Source organism: Solanum lycopersicum, chromosome 7 (genome assembly GCF_036512215.1).
Source record: "Solanum lycopersicum chromosome 7, SLM_r2.1".
Taxonomy (NCBI): Eukaryota; Viridiplantae; Streptophyta; class Magnoliopsida; order Solanales; family Solanaceae; genus Solanum; species Solanum lycopersicum.
In genome coordinates this window covers 67499293-67515226 of record NC_090806.1, presented here as the reverse complement: position 1 = coordinate 67515226, position 15934 = coordinate 67499293, and the positions used below count along the sequence as shown (strand labels likewise).

General features: G+C 29.4%; 2 protein-coding genes across 2 annotated transcripts; both read left to right on the top strand.

Annotated features, from left to right (window-relative positions):
* The first annotated feature begins 7949 nt into the window (after positions 1–7949).
* Positions 7950–12229, top strand: LOC101246450 (uncharacterized). The gene is made up of 7 exons (XM_004244237.5): positions 7950–8448; positions 8704–8772; positions 8899–9066; positions 9188–9358; positions 9539–9748; positions 10569–10645; positions 11074–12229. Exons 1-7 carry the CDS (start codon positions 8364–8366, stop codon positions 11731–11733), a joined length of 1440 nt encoding a protein of 479 aa, XP_004244285.1. The 5' UTR covers positions 7950–8363; the 3' UTR covers positions 11734–12229.
* A 244-nt stretch (positions 12230–12473) lies between these two features.
* On the top strand, positions 12474–15807 carry LOC101246736 (uncharacterized). The gene is made up of 4 exons (XM_004244238.5): positions 12474–13664; positions 13767–13892; positions 14843–14962; positions 15452–15807. The coding sequence occupies exons 1-4, from the start codon at positions 13628–13630 to the stop codon at positions 15514–15516; spliced, it is 348 nt and encodes a 115-aa protein (XP_004244286.2). The 5' UTR covers positions 12474–13627; the 3' UTR covers positions 15517–15807.
* Positions 15808–15934: the final 127 nt, after the last annotated feature.

Genomic DNA, 15934 nt, shown 5'->3' with positions numbered 1-15934 from the left:
ATATTATTTTTTATTTTTTTACTTGCCATTGTTTATTTGAGCCATTTTTAGAGTCAGATTATATGAATTTTAACTAATATGTCAAAATATATTTTTTAATATTTATCAGAAAAAAATATGTAATTTATAATAGGTTTTATATAGGTTTTAATTTCTTTAAAAATTAGTTAAATCAAGTCCCCAAAAACATAACATATCAATTAAAAATATAGAAAATACTTACTCATTTCATTTCATATCTATATCAAATCAATTAGTTCAATAATAATAGTCCAAACTAAATAATAACTTATACAATATCATTTAATTATAATTAAAATTTAAAAACAAGCAAATATTTTATTGATCTAGCAATAATAATTCACTATTGACTTTAACAAATGAACTAAGAAATAGTAAAACACAGGAGTAATATTATCAAATCACCCTTATTAAATATAAGGCACCTGAAAAATTCAAAATTGAATATAGTATTTAATTAGTAAGGGTAGAATAGATTAAAATGATATATTATTCATTTCACGAGCGATTTATTTTTAGTTGTTATGTTGTTTTTAAAAAAATTAATTTAATTATTTTATAAAATCAAATTAGATTAAATCAATTCTATAACATACTATAAATTAAATTTTTTATATTAATATGATAAAAAATATTATAAAATATTAGTCAAAATTCATATTTTTGACCAAATAATAAATCATAATAATTAAAAAAAGACAGAAAGAATATTTTATAAATTAAATAAATATTATTATTAAATATTTAAAAATAGTATACTGAATAAGCAACGATCAAATAAGAGAAAACTATGTTGTCTTTAAGCTAAAAAATCGAATCCAAATAAGGCAATGACACTGTCCAAAGAAGATGAGAATCTCAAAACAAACTATGCACTTGTATTTTATTCCTATCTTTTTCTTCACATCTAACTAAACACCTATTTTTAGTTTATGAAAAATCAATTTATTTATTTTTAAAAATTCATTTTGTGTTAAAGTTAGGCGTTTACGTTTTTTTTTTAATAGTGTGAATATAAATAATAGAGCGTTACATTCCAACAATAATGATGATTTAACTTGATGACCATTATATTTATATGGCATTAAGACACAAACTAGTACTATATTTTATGTGCATGCATTATTTTTACTTTCCAATTTCATTTATTACATACGTAAATATATTATTATTAGTAGCTTTTACGAGCATAATAAAGGGTGATTTGTTACAAAATAAAAAGGAAAATATTTCTAATCAACGAGAGACACTTTCGTTTCCATTTCTTTAAAAAAAAAGTGGATTATTCTCTAATTTTTCTCGAGAACAGATAATTAATTTATCTATTACTTTTGTCGTGTTATAATTTAATTTTATTATCGTATTCACTTAAATATATTTTCTATTATACAATCCTTGTTTTCGTTGACATATTTTTCAAGAAAACCTAGAGTTTAAGATTATTTAATGTTGTGAAGAAATTTTCAAAAAAAAAAATACTAATCTTTAAAACATTGTGTAGTTCTCATATCTTGTGATGATAGTGACATTTGCATGGAGGGAAGACAAATTTTTCTCTTTCTTTCAATTTTATTTCTCACATGCTCAAATGAATTTTTTTTACTAACTTTTATAATAATAAATTATTATTCTTTATAAAATAGAAGGAGAAATTTTTTATAATCAATGAGATATATACTTTTGTTGTATGTATATAATTTTCATTCCTCTAATTTTTTTCTTCTGAAGTATTTCAATTTCTTTTGAAAATAGATGATTAATCATCTGCTGTGTTTATTGTATTAATTAAAATATAGTTTTATTATCGAAGTTACTATTTTTATTATACAATTCTCATTCTCGTTATCATTTTTTTAATAAAAACCTACAAAATTAAGATTCTTTAATATTGTGAAGAAATTTTCAAAGAAAATCTAATATTTAACCTTGTGTAGTTTTCATATCTTGGTGATCAATCAATTACTAACTTTTCTTTCAATTTTATTTCTCACATGCTCAAATGAATTTTCTTTACTAACTTTTATAACAATAAATTATTTTTCTTTATAAAATAAAAGGGAAAATCTTTTATAATCAATGAGATATACTTTTGTTGTACGTATATATCTTTCATTTCTCTAAAAAAAAAATTAAGAATTTCAATTTCTTTCGAAAATAGATGATTAATTATCTGCTGCTTTTGTCGTATTAATTAGAATATAGTTTTATTGTCGAAGTCATTAAAATATCTTTATTATACAATTCTCATTTTCGTTATCATTTTGTTCAATAAAAACCTTCAAAATTAAGACTCTTTAATATTGTGAAGAAATTTTTGAAGAAGATTTAGTATTTAACCTTATGTAGTTATCATATCTTGGTGATGATAGTGACATTTTTCTTCTAAATGTCCGGCCGATCATTCCGTTGGCATCTCTTTCATCAATCAATTACTATTTCTTTCAATTTTATTTCTCACATGCTCAAATGAATTTTCTTTTACTAACTTTTATAACAGTAAATTATTTTTCTTTATAAAATAAAAGGGAAAATGTTTTATAACCAATGAGATATACTTTTGTTGTACGTATATACCTTTCATTTCTCTAAAAAAAATTAAGAGTTTCAATTTCTTTCGAAAATAGATGATTAATCATCTGTTGCTTTTGTCGTATTAATTAGAATATAGTTTTATTGTCGAAGTCACTAAAATATCTTTATTATACAATTCTCATTTTCGTTATCATTTTGTTCAATAAAAACCTTCAAAATTAAGATTCTTTAATAATGTGAAGAAATTTTCAAAGAAGATCTAATATTTAACTTTGTGTAGTTTTCATATCTTGGTGATGATATTGACATTTTTCTTCTAAATGTCCGACCGATCATTCCGCTAGCATCTCTTTCATCAATCAGTTACTAACTTTTCTTTCAATTTTATTTCTCACATGCTCAAATGAATTTTCTTTTACTAACTTTTATAACAATAAATTATTTTTCTTTATAAAATAAAAGGGGGAATTTTTTATAATCAATGAGATATACTTTCGTTATATGTATATACCTTTCATTTCTCTAAAAAAAATTTAAGAATTTAAATTTCTTTCGAAAATAGATGATTAATCATCTGCTGCTTTTGTCGTATTAATTAGAATATAGTTTTATTGTTGAAGTCGCTAAAATATCTTTATTATACAATTCTCATTTTCGTTATCATTTTGTTCAATAAAAACCTACAAAATTAAGATTCTTTAATATTGTGAAGAAATTTTCAAAGAAGGTCTAATATTTAACCTTGTGTAGTTTTCATATCTTGGTGATGACAGTGACATTTTTCTTCTAGATTTCATCAATCAATTACGAATTATGGTTTTACTTTGAAATATTGGTCCTACTTTTACGTTGCTATATATCATATTTTTCTCCATTTAATTTGCCTCTTTAATATATTTTTTGTTTATTTTACTTGTGAGTAAAATAAATATTTATCGATTTATCTAGAAATATTGCTTATGAATTATGCCTTTTTTAGTTTTTACATAGAGTTAAAAGTCAAATGACGCATGTTACACACACTCCTAAATACCTAATGTATATATTGTATTTGCAAGTAAAAAAATAATAGAACAAATATTGAATAAATCAGTACATGAATGTTCATACTTATTCAATAAGGACTTATTCGATCTAATTATATTTGTATATATTGTACTTGTAAGTAAAAAAATAATCAAACAAATATTGAATAAATCAGTACATGAAGATTCATACTTATCCAATAAAAACTTATTCGATCTAATTATATTTGTATATATTGTATTTGTTTGTGAAAAATAGTCGAACAAATATTGAATAAATCAGTACATCATGGTTCATACTTATTCAATAACAACTTATTCAATCTAATTATATTTGTTTGATCAATGAAATCAAACTTCACTTTTTCTTTAAAGTTTATTTCAAGAGATATTCTAAAGTTACTTAAAAATAAAATAAAAAAATCAATAGCTAAATCAACGTGCTTCTTGCTTTAGCCTATCCTATTCATAAATCAGAATTAAACAATTCTTTTATTACTTACTGGTAATAGATTGTTTTACCTTCCAAGATGAAACTATTTCCCCTAAATAGCCAAACATTTATGAATTGTTATTTGATTATTTGTTCTTATATCTTATTTTTAATAAATTATTTGATATTAGTACTGGTTGATTCAAGTAGTTTGAATTTGTATCACGTAAAGCTTTTGGAGAGGAACATACTATTTACTAAAAAAAATTAATTCTATTTTTAAAAATTGATTTAACACTTTTAATTAAAAGTAGAGAAATTTCATACATTTCACAAATTTTCTTGGTGGTTTTTGATTATATAACTCCTATGATCTGCTCGCTTTGATCTTTGCACGCCCCTTAAAGATAATGATTAATATGACAATTTTATCATAATGTCCATATTAATTGAGTTCAATGAGCATTAGATCTTATCAACAAAGGTTAATGAAGTGGTAAGTAATTTTTCATCTTTAATCAGAGATTTCAAATTCAAGTCTCTTTAGGTACGAAATTGCCTACTTGTGTTTGTTGAGAAATGTTTTACTTCTCGAATGTGAAATTTTTTTACGCGAATTCAAATTTAGTAGGTTAGCAAACTAAAATATTCCGTTTAGCATTTTAGGTCTTTAAAATGATTTGAGGAATAAAAATACTATTAATGGTAAAATATTAGTTATTTTTTTTTGTATTTTCTGATATGTTAAAAGTGAAAATATATAGACAAATAAAAATAAACGGACGGAATAACTTTAAAAATATGACAATTTTGTCAATAATGTTTGTCTCGTTTTGATCTAAAAAGACTAGATTAATTATGTCATGTTCCATCTTTATATTGGATTCTCTAGAATTAATAAAACCAACCAATAAGTTATTTTGGATTTCTTATTTAAAAATGGGAAAGGCATAAGTCAGACACCCAATTAATTCTTAATCCTTACTTATTCCTTTCATTCATTAAATTAAGTGATATCCTCTTCTCATAATTTGTCACGAAATGGATTGTACACTTGCTAATTGCAACTTGCAAGTGTTAATTAATAATTAATTAGTTATAATAAGGTTTTGCAGGTGTTGTAACATTCAATAAGGACATTGGTTATAAAAACACCACAATAATATATTTTGTTGTTTGAAGTGTCTGAAAAGTTAAATTAATTATTAGCAAAGATATATGATTACTTGAAGCAACTCTTGGAATAGATTGTTTAACCAATTAATAAAGTTAAACTATATTATAAGCATTGACAATTTAACATATATCAATGGGACTCTTACAAAACTTAATCCTCAATTTTTATTCTTTCTATACTAGATGCATATAATGTTCAAATAATTTTACACGAAAGCCTAGTGGATAGACGTACGAATTTAGCAGAACTTAATAACTTTAATGTGAATTTCATATATATATTTAAAAATATATAAATGTCATTATTTGATTATCAAGTGATAATCGATGGAATCCCATATTCATATTGAAGCTCGATTGTTTCTGGCTCTCGTTGTGTAGAACCTCATTCAAACGAAAACACTTCCCACTAAGCTATAAATTCATACTCAGAGCTCAATTTCGAGACCTTTAGTAAAGAAAGAAGCAATTCTATATATTGTTCATATTCTTTTATGGTCATTAAATTAATGATTTATGTCAAGGAATTGAAATTAGTGATTTATGTCCAAGGAATTGATCAGGTCATTAAATTAATAATTTATGTCAAGGAATTGAAATTAGTGATTTATGTCCAAGGAATTGATCGAGGGCCTGTTTGGATGGACTTAATAAAAGCAGCTTTAAAAAAGTACTTTTGAAAGTGCTGAAACTTATTTTTAAAATAAGCAGTTATGCGTTTGGATAAAAGTGCTGAAGTTGTTATTTCAAACGTGAAAAGGGAAAAATGGAAGAAAGGGATGTTAGGGTTATATGGGTAATTTGGAGACTGTATAAAAATATTAAGGGCAAAAAGATAAAAATGTGGTCAACTTAAAACAGCTTATAAGTAAAAAAAAAAAAAAAACCACCCCTACCTCAACTTTTAACTTTTGGCTTAAAATAAGTTTTTTTTAACTTAAAATAAGTTATTTTGAGTATTATCAAACAGTTAAATAAGTCAAAAACTAGCTTTTAAGTCAGTTTGACCAATTTTTAAGCTGACCGAAATAGGCTCCAAATATGTAATGGGTATGGGGCAAAGATAGACGAGAAACCTACATTTGCATGCCCCAATTAAACAGGAAGTAATCAGACGTGTATATCCATCATGCCAACACATTGATGTGTCGAACAAGTTATACTTGGTGAAACATCATTTTATAAAATTACGTGTCTGATTTAGTTTAGGTAAACTTCAATTAGTTTCATAACTAATATATTAGTCAAAATATGAATATAACATGTGGAGCATTGAACAAGTCGAGACGTATGACATTATCAGTTTAGTCAGATTCAACTTAGTAAGAGAGATTTTAGTTAAAATGTGAAGTTGTTGGTGAAAAAAATTTTAGTGCGGCTTAAAAGTGTCTCAGCCCGATTCTCGATACGACAAAATTGAATAACTTTACTTCATAATATAGCACCCAATAGTTTTTTTTGTTTCTTGTCCGTTTTTGGAGTCCCGATTAAATTTGAATCACGCACTGCGTGATTATTTAGGGTGACACTCCCAACACATGATTTTCTCCATAACTAGAGCTCAAACATGTGACCTTTGATTAAGTATGAAACAATCTCACTACTGCACCATAACCTATATTGGTCCCAATAGGTTTTATTTACTAGTTCTATTACCTTCTTCAAAAGCAAATTCTCAACATTTGGTATTTGATCATAATCTACTTGCCTTTATACTCTGAATATAAAGGGAAAGTTATATATAATGACAAACTAATAATACAAATTAAATGTTATAACTATATTTTGATTTAACTGTGCCCTGTAGCAAACTGTTTGCTAGTCACCTATCTCCCTCAAACTCTCGCTTGCCACTTTCCTTCTGTCGCTCGCTCCCTCTGTTGCTCGCCTCTCTCGCTTTATACAATCAAAAAATGTATAAATTGTGTTTTTATTTATATAAAGCGAGAGAAAATTATATATACACATTCAAATACATATATTTTTGTCCTACACACTTATAATTATACAATATAAATATTTCACTGCCTAATTCTCTTTTACCTTTCTCTCTTTCTCGCTTTATACAAATACAGATTAAGCAAAATACAGTGTGTAATTTATGTTTGTATAAAGCGAGCGAGCGAGAGAGAGAACCGACAATTGACATACAAATATTTTATTTCGATTCAATTGTATACAAATTCAAATTTTATACAGATATACAAACACACAAAATCAAATTGAGAGGCTATCAATGATTTATAAAAACAAGAGGTTGCCAACAATTTATATAATTGTCCTGACAACAAAATTATACAAATACGATTTATACAAATGGGAGGCTGACAACAATTTATACAAATGACATGCCAGTGAAATTATATAAATCTGAAAATGAGCCAGCGAATTATACATTTTTTTTTTTATATATGTATAGCGAAATAACCTAACTTCTTTTGTATATATGTATAGCGAAAATAGCCATATCATATTTGCTATAGAGTGTAATTGTACAAATTAAACTATATGATACAAATATAAATTTTGTATTTGTCATGTGAAAGTTGTTAGAATACAAATTGAATAGTCTAAAGCTACACTCAAAGTGACCCAATGCAAAGGCCTTTAATTTATAGGCCCATATTAGTATTGGGCCTCATCAACACTAAAGTCAGGCGCGTGTATCTACAACTTCAAGCTATGCAACTAGCATAAATATTTTCCAATATTATTTATTCCATTTTCATAAATAAAAGTACTTTTTTTTTAAGTGAAAAAAAAAACAAAAAACTTTACCACCGATTCTTTTCCATTATTCTCGATAAATGCACTTTCTTAAAAAATAAAATTAAAAAAGTGGAATTTTTAAAGCCACTAAAACTAAATTAAAGTAAATAAATAAATAAAAATTTAGCCTCATTCGTCATAATTCCCCCAAAAAATTGTTCAAAAGCTTCAAAGTACTCTACTTACAACTGAAACAGTACTGAACTTAGCTTAAGCTTTTTTTTTATATATATTTTTTTTTCGCTTAGCAGAATCAATGTGATTTTTTTCTTCTTCTGTAACTTACAGCATTTAGCTTTACTTTCTTCTGCATTTTCAGAGATCCATAAAAAAAAAAAAAAAATTCACTGTTTATTCTGATTTTTGTGCTCTTTTTGGGATTTTTTTTGTACTGGGGAGAAATAGCTATGAGGAATTCCTTTTTATTTTTCAGTTTGATAGCTTTTTTTATTGCTTATCTTCAATTTCAGGTTCATGCTGCTGCTCCTGCTGGTAAGATACAATTTTCTGATTTAATTTTTTTTTGTTGTTGTTGATGTTGATTGGGATAAATTCTGTATGATATAGGTATGGTTTAATTTTTAATTTTCATAAAAATTGAGGTAGGGGAAGGGGAAATGGGGGGAATCGAATCTTCACGAATAAGGTGAAAGTTTAGTTAGTCAATCAACTGAGCTGTTAAGATTTGTTCGGGTTTTTTCGATTGATTTTGTGAATTTGACTGATTTTTTTTGTTGTGCAACTCAGGGCCATTGATTAAGCACTTGAATTCTATACTCAAATGGTCTAGGTCTACCTCTAAAACTCCTCAATCAGGTTAACTTTTTTTTTTTTTTTTTTTTTTTTTGGTTTTACATTTGACATTGCAGATTTGGATTTGAGCAGAAGTGACTGAATACTAGCATTGGAAATTTTACTTTGTTGTGTGTTATGTTGGTACAGATGGAAATTTTCTTCAATTCGAAGAAGGTTACTTAGTTGAGACTGTTGTAGAAGGAAATGAACTTGGTGTTGTGCCATATAAAATCCGTGTCTCAGAGGATGGTGAACTTTTTGCTGTTGATGCTATTAATAGCAAAATCGTTAGAATTACTCCCCCGTTATCTCAATGTAAGCTTTTTTTTGGGGTTGGAAAATGGTTGAGAATCGTCTTGTCTTGTGAACGAATGGAGATACGTGGTTTACTTTTGATTTATGTGTCTTTTGCTTATTAAGATTGCTGACTGTGCAGATAGTAGAGCAAGATTAGTTGCTGGTTCATTTCAAGGTCACACTGGCCATGTGGACGGGAAGCCAAGTGATGCCCGTTTCAAAAATCCAAAAGGAGCTACCATGGACGACAAAGGAAACATTTATGTTGCTGATACCTCAAATCTGGCTATTAGGAAGATTGGAGAAGCAGGTGCTTGTTATGCTTGACATCTCGCCTTTGTTTTGTGACATATGACATTCTAATTAATGTTCATTGGGTTACTTCTATGTCTCATGAAAGAATTAGGGTGAAGGTACTGTTGGAAGTAAAAGGAAAATGATTAAAAGATCTTGTCTATCAAGTAAAGGTCTTCGTCTTTCTTATTTTCAGGTGTGACAACAATTGCTGGAGGAAAGTCTAATGTTCCGGGATACAGGGATGGGCCAAGTGAAGATGCACAATTTTCAAGCGACTTCGATGTTATATATGTCCGTCCAACTTGTTCATTACTCGTTGTTGATCGAGGAAATGCTGCTCTTCGGCAAATTTCTCTCAGTCAGGAGGACTGTGACTACCAATACAGCTCAGTGTCAACCATAGGTTTGAATCCTTTTAGAGTAGCCGATTTCTTTAATCTTCAATTTACCATCAATAGTATCTTTGATAGATATCTGAATTCTGATATGAACAATGCTTTAGCTCTATCATTCTCTGACTAGGTATATCCATGTACTGACTTTGAAATCAGTTGGGTACGTGGTGTGCTTACCATTTTCTCTTTCAGCAATGAAATGTATTCAGACTCTTACGTGTGGAGTTGTAAATCTATAGTGATGATGAGATCTCATTTTGGCTAGCATTTCTTGCAAGGCTTAATGTTTAGAATTTAACAGTGTGAATTGAAGTTCAACTTGGTATGAGAAAATCGGTGATGATGTAATGTTTCTTCTTGAGTAAAGACAAGTTTTGGGCTCTTTTATTCTGTTTAAGTTACATATTGAGTTGAGTTTGTTACTGAAATCCGATAAGTTAGACCCATGTTCGGGATTGGAAGGCCCTCGGGGATTTCTCAGTTGTCAACAAAAAATCCGATCTATCAATCTATACTTGCACTTGTTTGTGTCCAACTATTCCCCTCTATAAGCATATCTTGCTAGATCCAAGTAAAAACGTATTAACACCTAGTACTCACTTTCAGATGAAGATGTGAAAATGACTTAGAAAGAAGAGAAACATAGCTAGTCTCACACCCAAATTCGGAACTGCCAATTAAAGAATGGATATACAGATTACTATATTATGTTGTTCTGTTTGTGTAATTTTAGATGTTTAACATTAGTTCCTTCAGCCTGGCAATGTATGGAATGCACTAAGATGGATCGCTTTGGTTCTCTCTAACGTCATCTTATACTTGTTGCAGATGTTCTCATGGTTATTGGTGCTATTATAATAGGATACGCTGCATGCATGCTCCAGCAAGGATTTGGCTCAAAGACGGTAGGTGATTCTGATCATGGTCTTCTTTCTTGCATTACGTGATTATTTTTCTAGCATCCATCTCTGAGTCCAGTTCGTATTGATTTTCATGTTCTTGCCTACCAATGAAACGTTGGAACACCCTCGAAGATCAACTAAATCTCTATTATTTTTTAAATTAAATGGAGGATTTACATTTGAGGAAATATCAGTGATGTCAAAAAATTTGTCAGTTCGGTCTATATCTTGGCAAATAAATAGTAGTTCCGTGACACTTTCTTCTAGTACCCCATTTGTCAGGACATTCACTTATGAGTTGTTTATCCTTGAGGAATTGCATACAAGATTTATATGGCCTCAAAGTCATATTGTTAAAATTTTCATGCTTTATATGAAAAGACAGGCATGAGCATGGTATCATGATATTTGCTAATCGTGTATAGTTGCAGCAAGTACGTGTGGAAGTGGAGCAAGAGGAACCTTCTTTATTAAAGGAGAAGCCGACCCCAGTTGTTGAAACTGTGAAAGATGAACAAGAAGCAGGTTGGCCATCATTTGGACAGCTACTCTGGGATTTGGCCAAGCTTGCAATAGAGGGTCTGGGTTCCCTTTTTGGCTATGCCGTTCCTCTGCGGTATAGACCCAAGAGCTTCATTAGACCCGGACTAACTCCATTGAAAGATTCACTGATCATGCCTGAAGATGAAGTTGAGCCCCCATTAGTTCAAAAGCAGAGGGCTCCACCACCCGCTTCCGAGATCAGACATGTCCCAGCTGTCGGTGATAAAGTAGTACCCGAGGGCAAGCCCACCAAGATTAGATCGAGTAGCTCAAAAGACCCTAACTTGTCAACGAAGCACAGGTCTTCCAGACGACATGAGTATGCAGAATACTATGGAGCATCAGGCGAGGTTCCTTCATACGTGCACGTGAGGTCTAAAAGTCAGAAGGAAAGAACCAAGCATCGGCGACATGATTCAAGTGTTGGAGCAGCAGGAGTAGAGACAAAACCTGCTGATCAACCGAAAGCAGTAAACTATGAGGATCCAAAGTTTGCCCATTACAGCATGAGAAACAAGTATGGAGACTCTTTCCCCCGGTACGCATGACTCTAGTCTCACTAATGACTTTTAAGTTTTATAAGCAGGGAGGATCAAACCTTTTTGTCATGTAAGTTGTAACTCTAATATTAATGGAAGCAAGTCAAGTCAATCAAGTCATATGTGCTGTATTGAGTAATTTCACAGATTTTCCTTTACTCTTTTCTGGAGGAAGGGAAAAAAATCTTAAAGTAGTGGCGTACGTCTTGCCGGGGAGTGAAAGTAATAGGAAAAGGATGAGACATTCATGTGATATCTGAGGTTAGAAAGATGACAGCCGTGATATTCTTGATGATCAAAACAGTTTTGTTTCTAACTTGTGGAGAATCCTCATTCCTATCTCCTTAATGAAGCCAGCAGGCGAAACGACGATCGACTCACAAGAAAGTGTAGTAGTATTATTTATTTACATAAAGACTTTTGTGTATGTTGTATGAACTTATCTCTCAGTATTTTCAATAGAATTCTGTCTCATCATTTATATGTATAAATGATGCTGGAAAAAGAGTTTTTTTTTTCTTGCAAAAAGTGAGAGATTGTTGAAAGTTGGGACTGAAATGAAAATTAAAAGCAAGGACAGTTTTAACGTGATAATCACTACTAAAAATTAGTGAAAAGTTGAACTCTTACCAGTCAACATCCAGTATGATATTTTTATCACTTCCTCAATATGATGGATGACAGGTCTATTTGTGGATCACTAAAACAACTACAATCTTCGTCCTAACAATAGTTATATACTATATTAAAATAGTTGTTCAAAATAATTATCAAGTTTAGAAAATTAAGAGAATTTATTTTTTGGGTCTATTTTATCCTTGGTATTGAATATTTATCATTTAATACATTTTTCAAAGTATTAAATTTAATAAAGTCAAAGGATAAAATAGTGGAGTAATATTACGTTAGGGAGTAGGGGTAACAAACGGTTGGATTCAGTCGGATTTGCATGGGTTGAATATGGTTTGGATTACAATCCATCCAAATATAATATGGGCAAATATGGTTTGGACGAAATGGTTCTAACCTATTTAAATAAATTTGTTTTTCAAAAACATATATGTACCCCTCCCCACATATCCCTCACCTTTCACCAACCTATTATTTATTGTTTCTTAAGAGATGTGTCAAGTTTATAATTGACAACTATTATTGGACAAAGAAAGTAATATTTGTTTTGGTGTTTTCCATAGGTACCTATTTTGGAATCTGACTAATTCGTGTTAGCCATAAGAAGTTACATTTTGGGTCAAACCGCTCCTTAATGAAAAACTTTGAATTTGAGATCTCTAATTAAAAATAATTGACTACTTACCAATTATCACTCTAGCACTATAACCTTTAACAGTATGATACTAATAAGGTCTGAGGAAAATAGAATATACACAGATTTATCCCTACCTGATTACCTCGTGAAAATAGAAAAAACTGATTTTCAAAGGACCTTCGACTAAATCATAGAATATCTGTGTAGACTAATTTTCTTCTAAAAATGCACAAAAATGGGATGTTTTACATCAAACCAAAAACTTTAAACCTTAACTTTTAAAAATTAAAGTGAAAATGTATATGAGATATTAAAGTGATAACAAGTTCCATCTTTTCTTTTTTATGTTGATCACATTTTTAATTATCTTCCATGGTGAAAAAATTAATATCTAGTGGCATAAAACGGTGTAGTCACGAGAAAACAATTCAAAGCCAACTACCAATATAACTTTCCTCTTTAATATTATATTATCCAAAGTTATAGTAATATAGTATTTCAACCTCATTATTTTCTTATATCTCATTTGCCATTCTGAGGAATATTTTAACTCAAAACAATTTTTGATAAAGTTTATATGCCACTATGATTTATATGTGTAACTATAGGGAATTTGTATGCTAAAAAAGGATCACTATGGGTGCTTGTGGATCATCTCATGTCAAGCCCAACAGTTAGTATTTTTTTAAAAAAAATTCTTGATTCAATTTACTTGTTATTTTTACCTTAATTAGTTTGTGAAATTATAGTTTTGGTTTAAATAATTTGAATTTAGGGATAGGGAAAAAGATAATAAGAAAGCCAAAACCATGGAAGCATCCACAACCAATAACAAGAAGTCAATTGATGCAACTGAGGGAAGAGTTTTGGGACACTGCTCCACACTATGGTGGCAAGAAAGGTACAAATAATTCTCTAATCATCTCATTAGAAAATTTTAATTAAGTTGTGTTCGAGAGGGCACACTTTTATTTACGTATATTATTTGATTGATTGTATCCTCAATAAACGATATCGCTCATGTGTAGATTTGATTAATTTTTCATGAATCAAGCAGGAAATTCTTTTCATAGTGTATCGACGATAAAACTTATATTCTAATGCTCTATGAAGCATAGATGATGAAATGATATAAGGTACAATAGGGACATATGCAACTATATATAAACATTATGTTCATCTGAATCTAGAACTTTCGACACGAAAGATAGATTTATGTGTAATAATTTATTAAAATTATAACAAAAACATAGGTTTGAATCCATATAGTTATATAAGTATAATAGGTTCGATGAAAAGTTAATCTTTGGATCGAATATAATCATGGAAAAATTTCCCAAAACATAAATCTTATTTTATCATAATTTTTACAATTCTTTACCATTTAAAAAAAATTCAAAAAAATTCTCTTTGGATATATCACTTAATACATCTCTGTCATTCTCGGATACATCCCTAGCCTCTCGGATATATCCATCTCCTATATATCAGGCTCCTATCCTCTCTCTCGTACATTCTTCTCCTCTCAAATACATCCTTCCCCTATGTATCCATATGTCCTATCCCCTTTCTGATACATCCCTCCCTTCTCGGATTTATCCCTCGGCTATGTATCCAAAATCCATAAATTTTAAAGGACTTATAATGTGTTAAAGAATAGAGAAACACTACGTAATTTAGGTAAATTATACAATAATCATGACAAACCTCCACTCCCATCCCCACCCCTTAACACCTAACCAAACATAAAAGTTTCTTTTTTATTTACTATACGTGATCATACAAATCAACATGATACAAAAGCAGATAAGACACGAGTTTATAGACTTTTGTTTATTAACTTTGTAACAGAAATCTGGGATGCACTTCGAGGCGCTGCAGAAGCAGATCTAGAACTAGCTCAAGCAATTGTGGACAGTGCTGGAATTATTGCCCAAAACACTAACATGACCATCTGCTACGATGAATCAGGTGATTATTAAAAAAATGTTTTTCGCCTTAAAAATTACATTATTTAGTAAGTTTAAAATTTTATTTTTATTGATATACATTATTTGTTTCAAATCGTTTTTACTTGAATCAAAAGTCTATCAGTAACAATATCTCTATCTTTTCCGTAGAGGTCAGGTTTGTATTAGAGGTGTCAATATGGGCTATTCAAGCCCCACAAATCAACAGGCTTATTCAGGCCGAGTTAAAAAGCTCTTTTCTCAAATGGGTTCCAAAAATTGTAGCCCAACCCTATTAAATTCTAGGCTAGGCCAGACCGACCCAACAGACTTAGCCCATATTGACAGCTCTAATCTGTATACACATTAATGTGCATTTATTTTTTTATATTCTAACACACCTCCGGAAGTGAGCCATAAAAAAAAATTGAACATATTTATTTGATCACGCATATTATAGTGATAAAAATATGTTATTTTACTAACAGAAATTAAACATGATTTGTTGCAGGTACCAAATATGAACTACCAAAGTACGTTTTGAGTGAGCCAACAAATATGATAAGATTTGGTTGACAACATTACAAGAATAAAATAGAAAGTCACTTTGGTGGATATGTTGTTTCTAACACATAACACCCTTTTTTTCAAATTTTTAAAAAGTGGCGAAGCTATAATTTAAAAATTTTCATTTATCGTCCCAATATTTGCTAGGAATATTCACAAGGCAAAGTCTATGTATACACCAGTCTTTCCAAATCTTACATGTTGAATTACACTTTATCTCGAAATAGTTATTGTTGATTTGTTAGATATATTAGGAGTTGAGACTGGAATAATTGTGAGAAATTGGATGTCAGTTCCAAACTTTTTTGTTATGTGCATTTCATTCTATTAGTACATATAAACTAGTATTTTTCTGAAATGAAACTGCAGATTGCTTGAAGCATGAATAAGTTCAATTACAACTCGAAATATCTCTTCAATTACCTAA

Excerpts from the sequence above, each read along its gene's own strand:
- LOC101246450 (XM_004244237.5), top strand. The coding sequence starts at position 8,364 with ATGAGGAATTCCTTTTTATTTTTCAGTTTGATAGCTTTTTTTATTGCT. Across the intron at positions 9,359-9,538 it reads TAGGAAGATTGGAGAAGCAG|GTGTGACAACAATTGCTGGA; the intron begins GTGCTTGTTATG and ends TCTTATTTTCAG. Across the intron at positions 9,749-10,568 it reads CAGCTCAGTGTCAACCATAG|ATGTTCTCATGGTTATTGGT; the intron begins GTTTGAATCCTT and ends TACTTGTTGCAG.
- LOC101246736 (XM_004244238.5), top strand. The coding sequence starts at position 13,628 with ATGGGTGCTTGTGGATCATCTCATGTCAAGCCCAACA. Across the intron at positions 13,665-13,766 it reads ATCTCATGTCAAGCCCAACA|GGATAGGGAAAAAGATAATA; the intron begins GTTAGTATTTTT and ends ATTTGAATTTAG. Across the intron at positions 13,893-14,842 it reads ACACTATGGTGGCAAGAAAG|AAATCTGGGATGCACTTCGA; the intron begins GTACAAATAATT and ends ACTTTGTAACAG.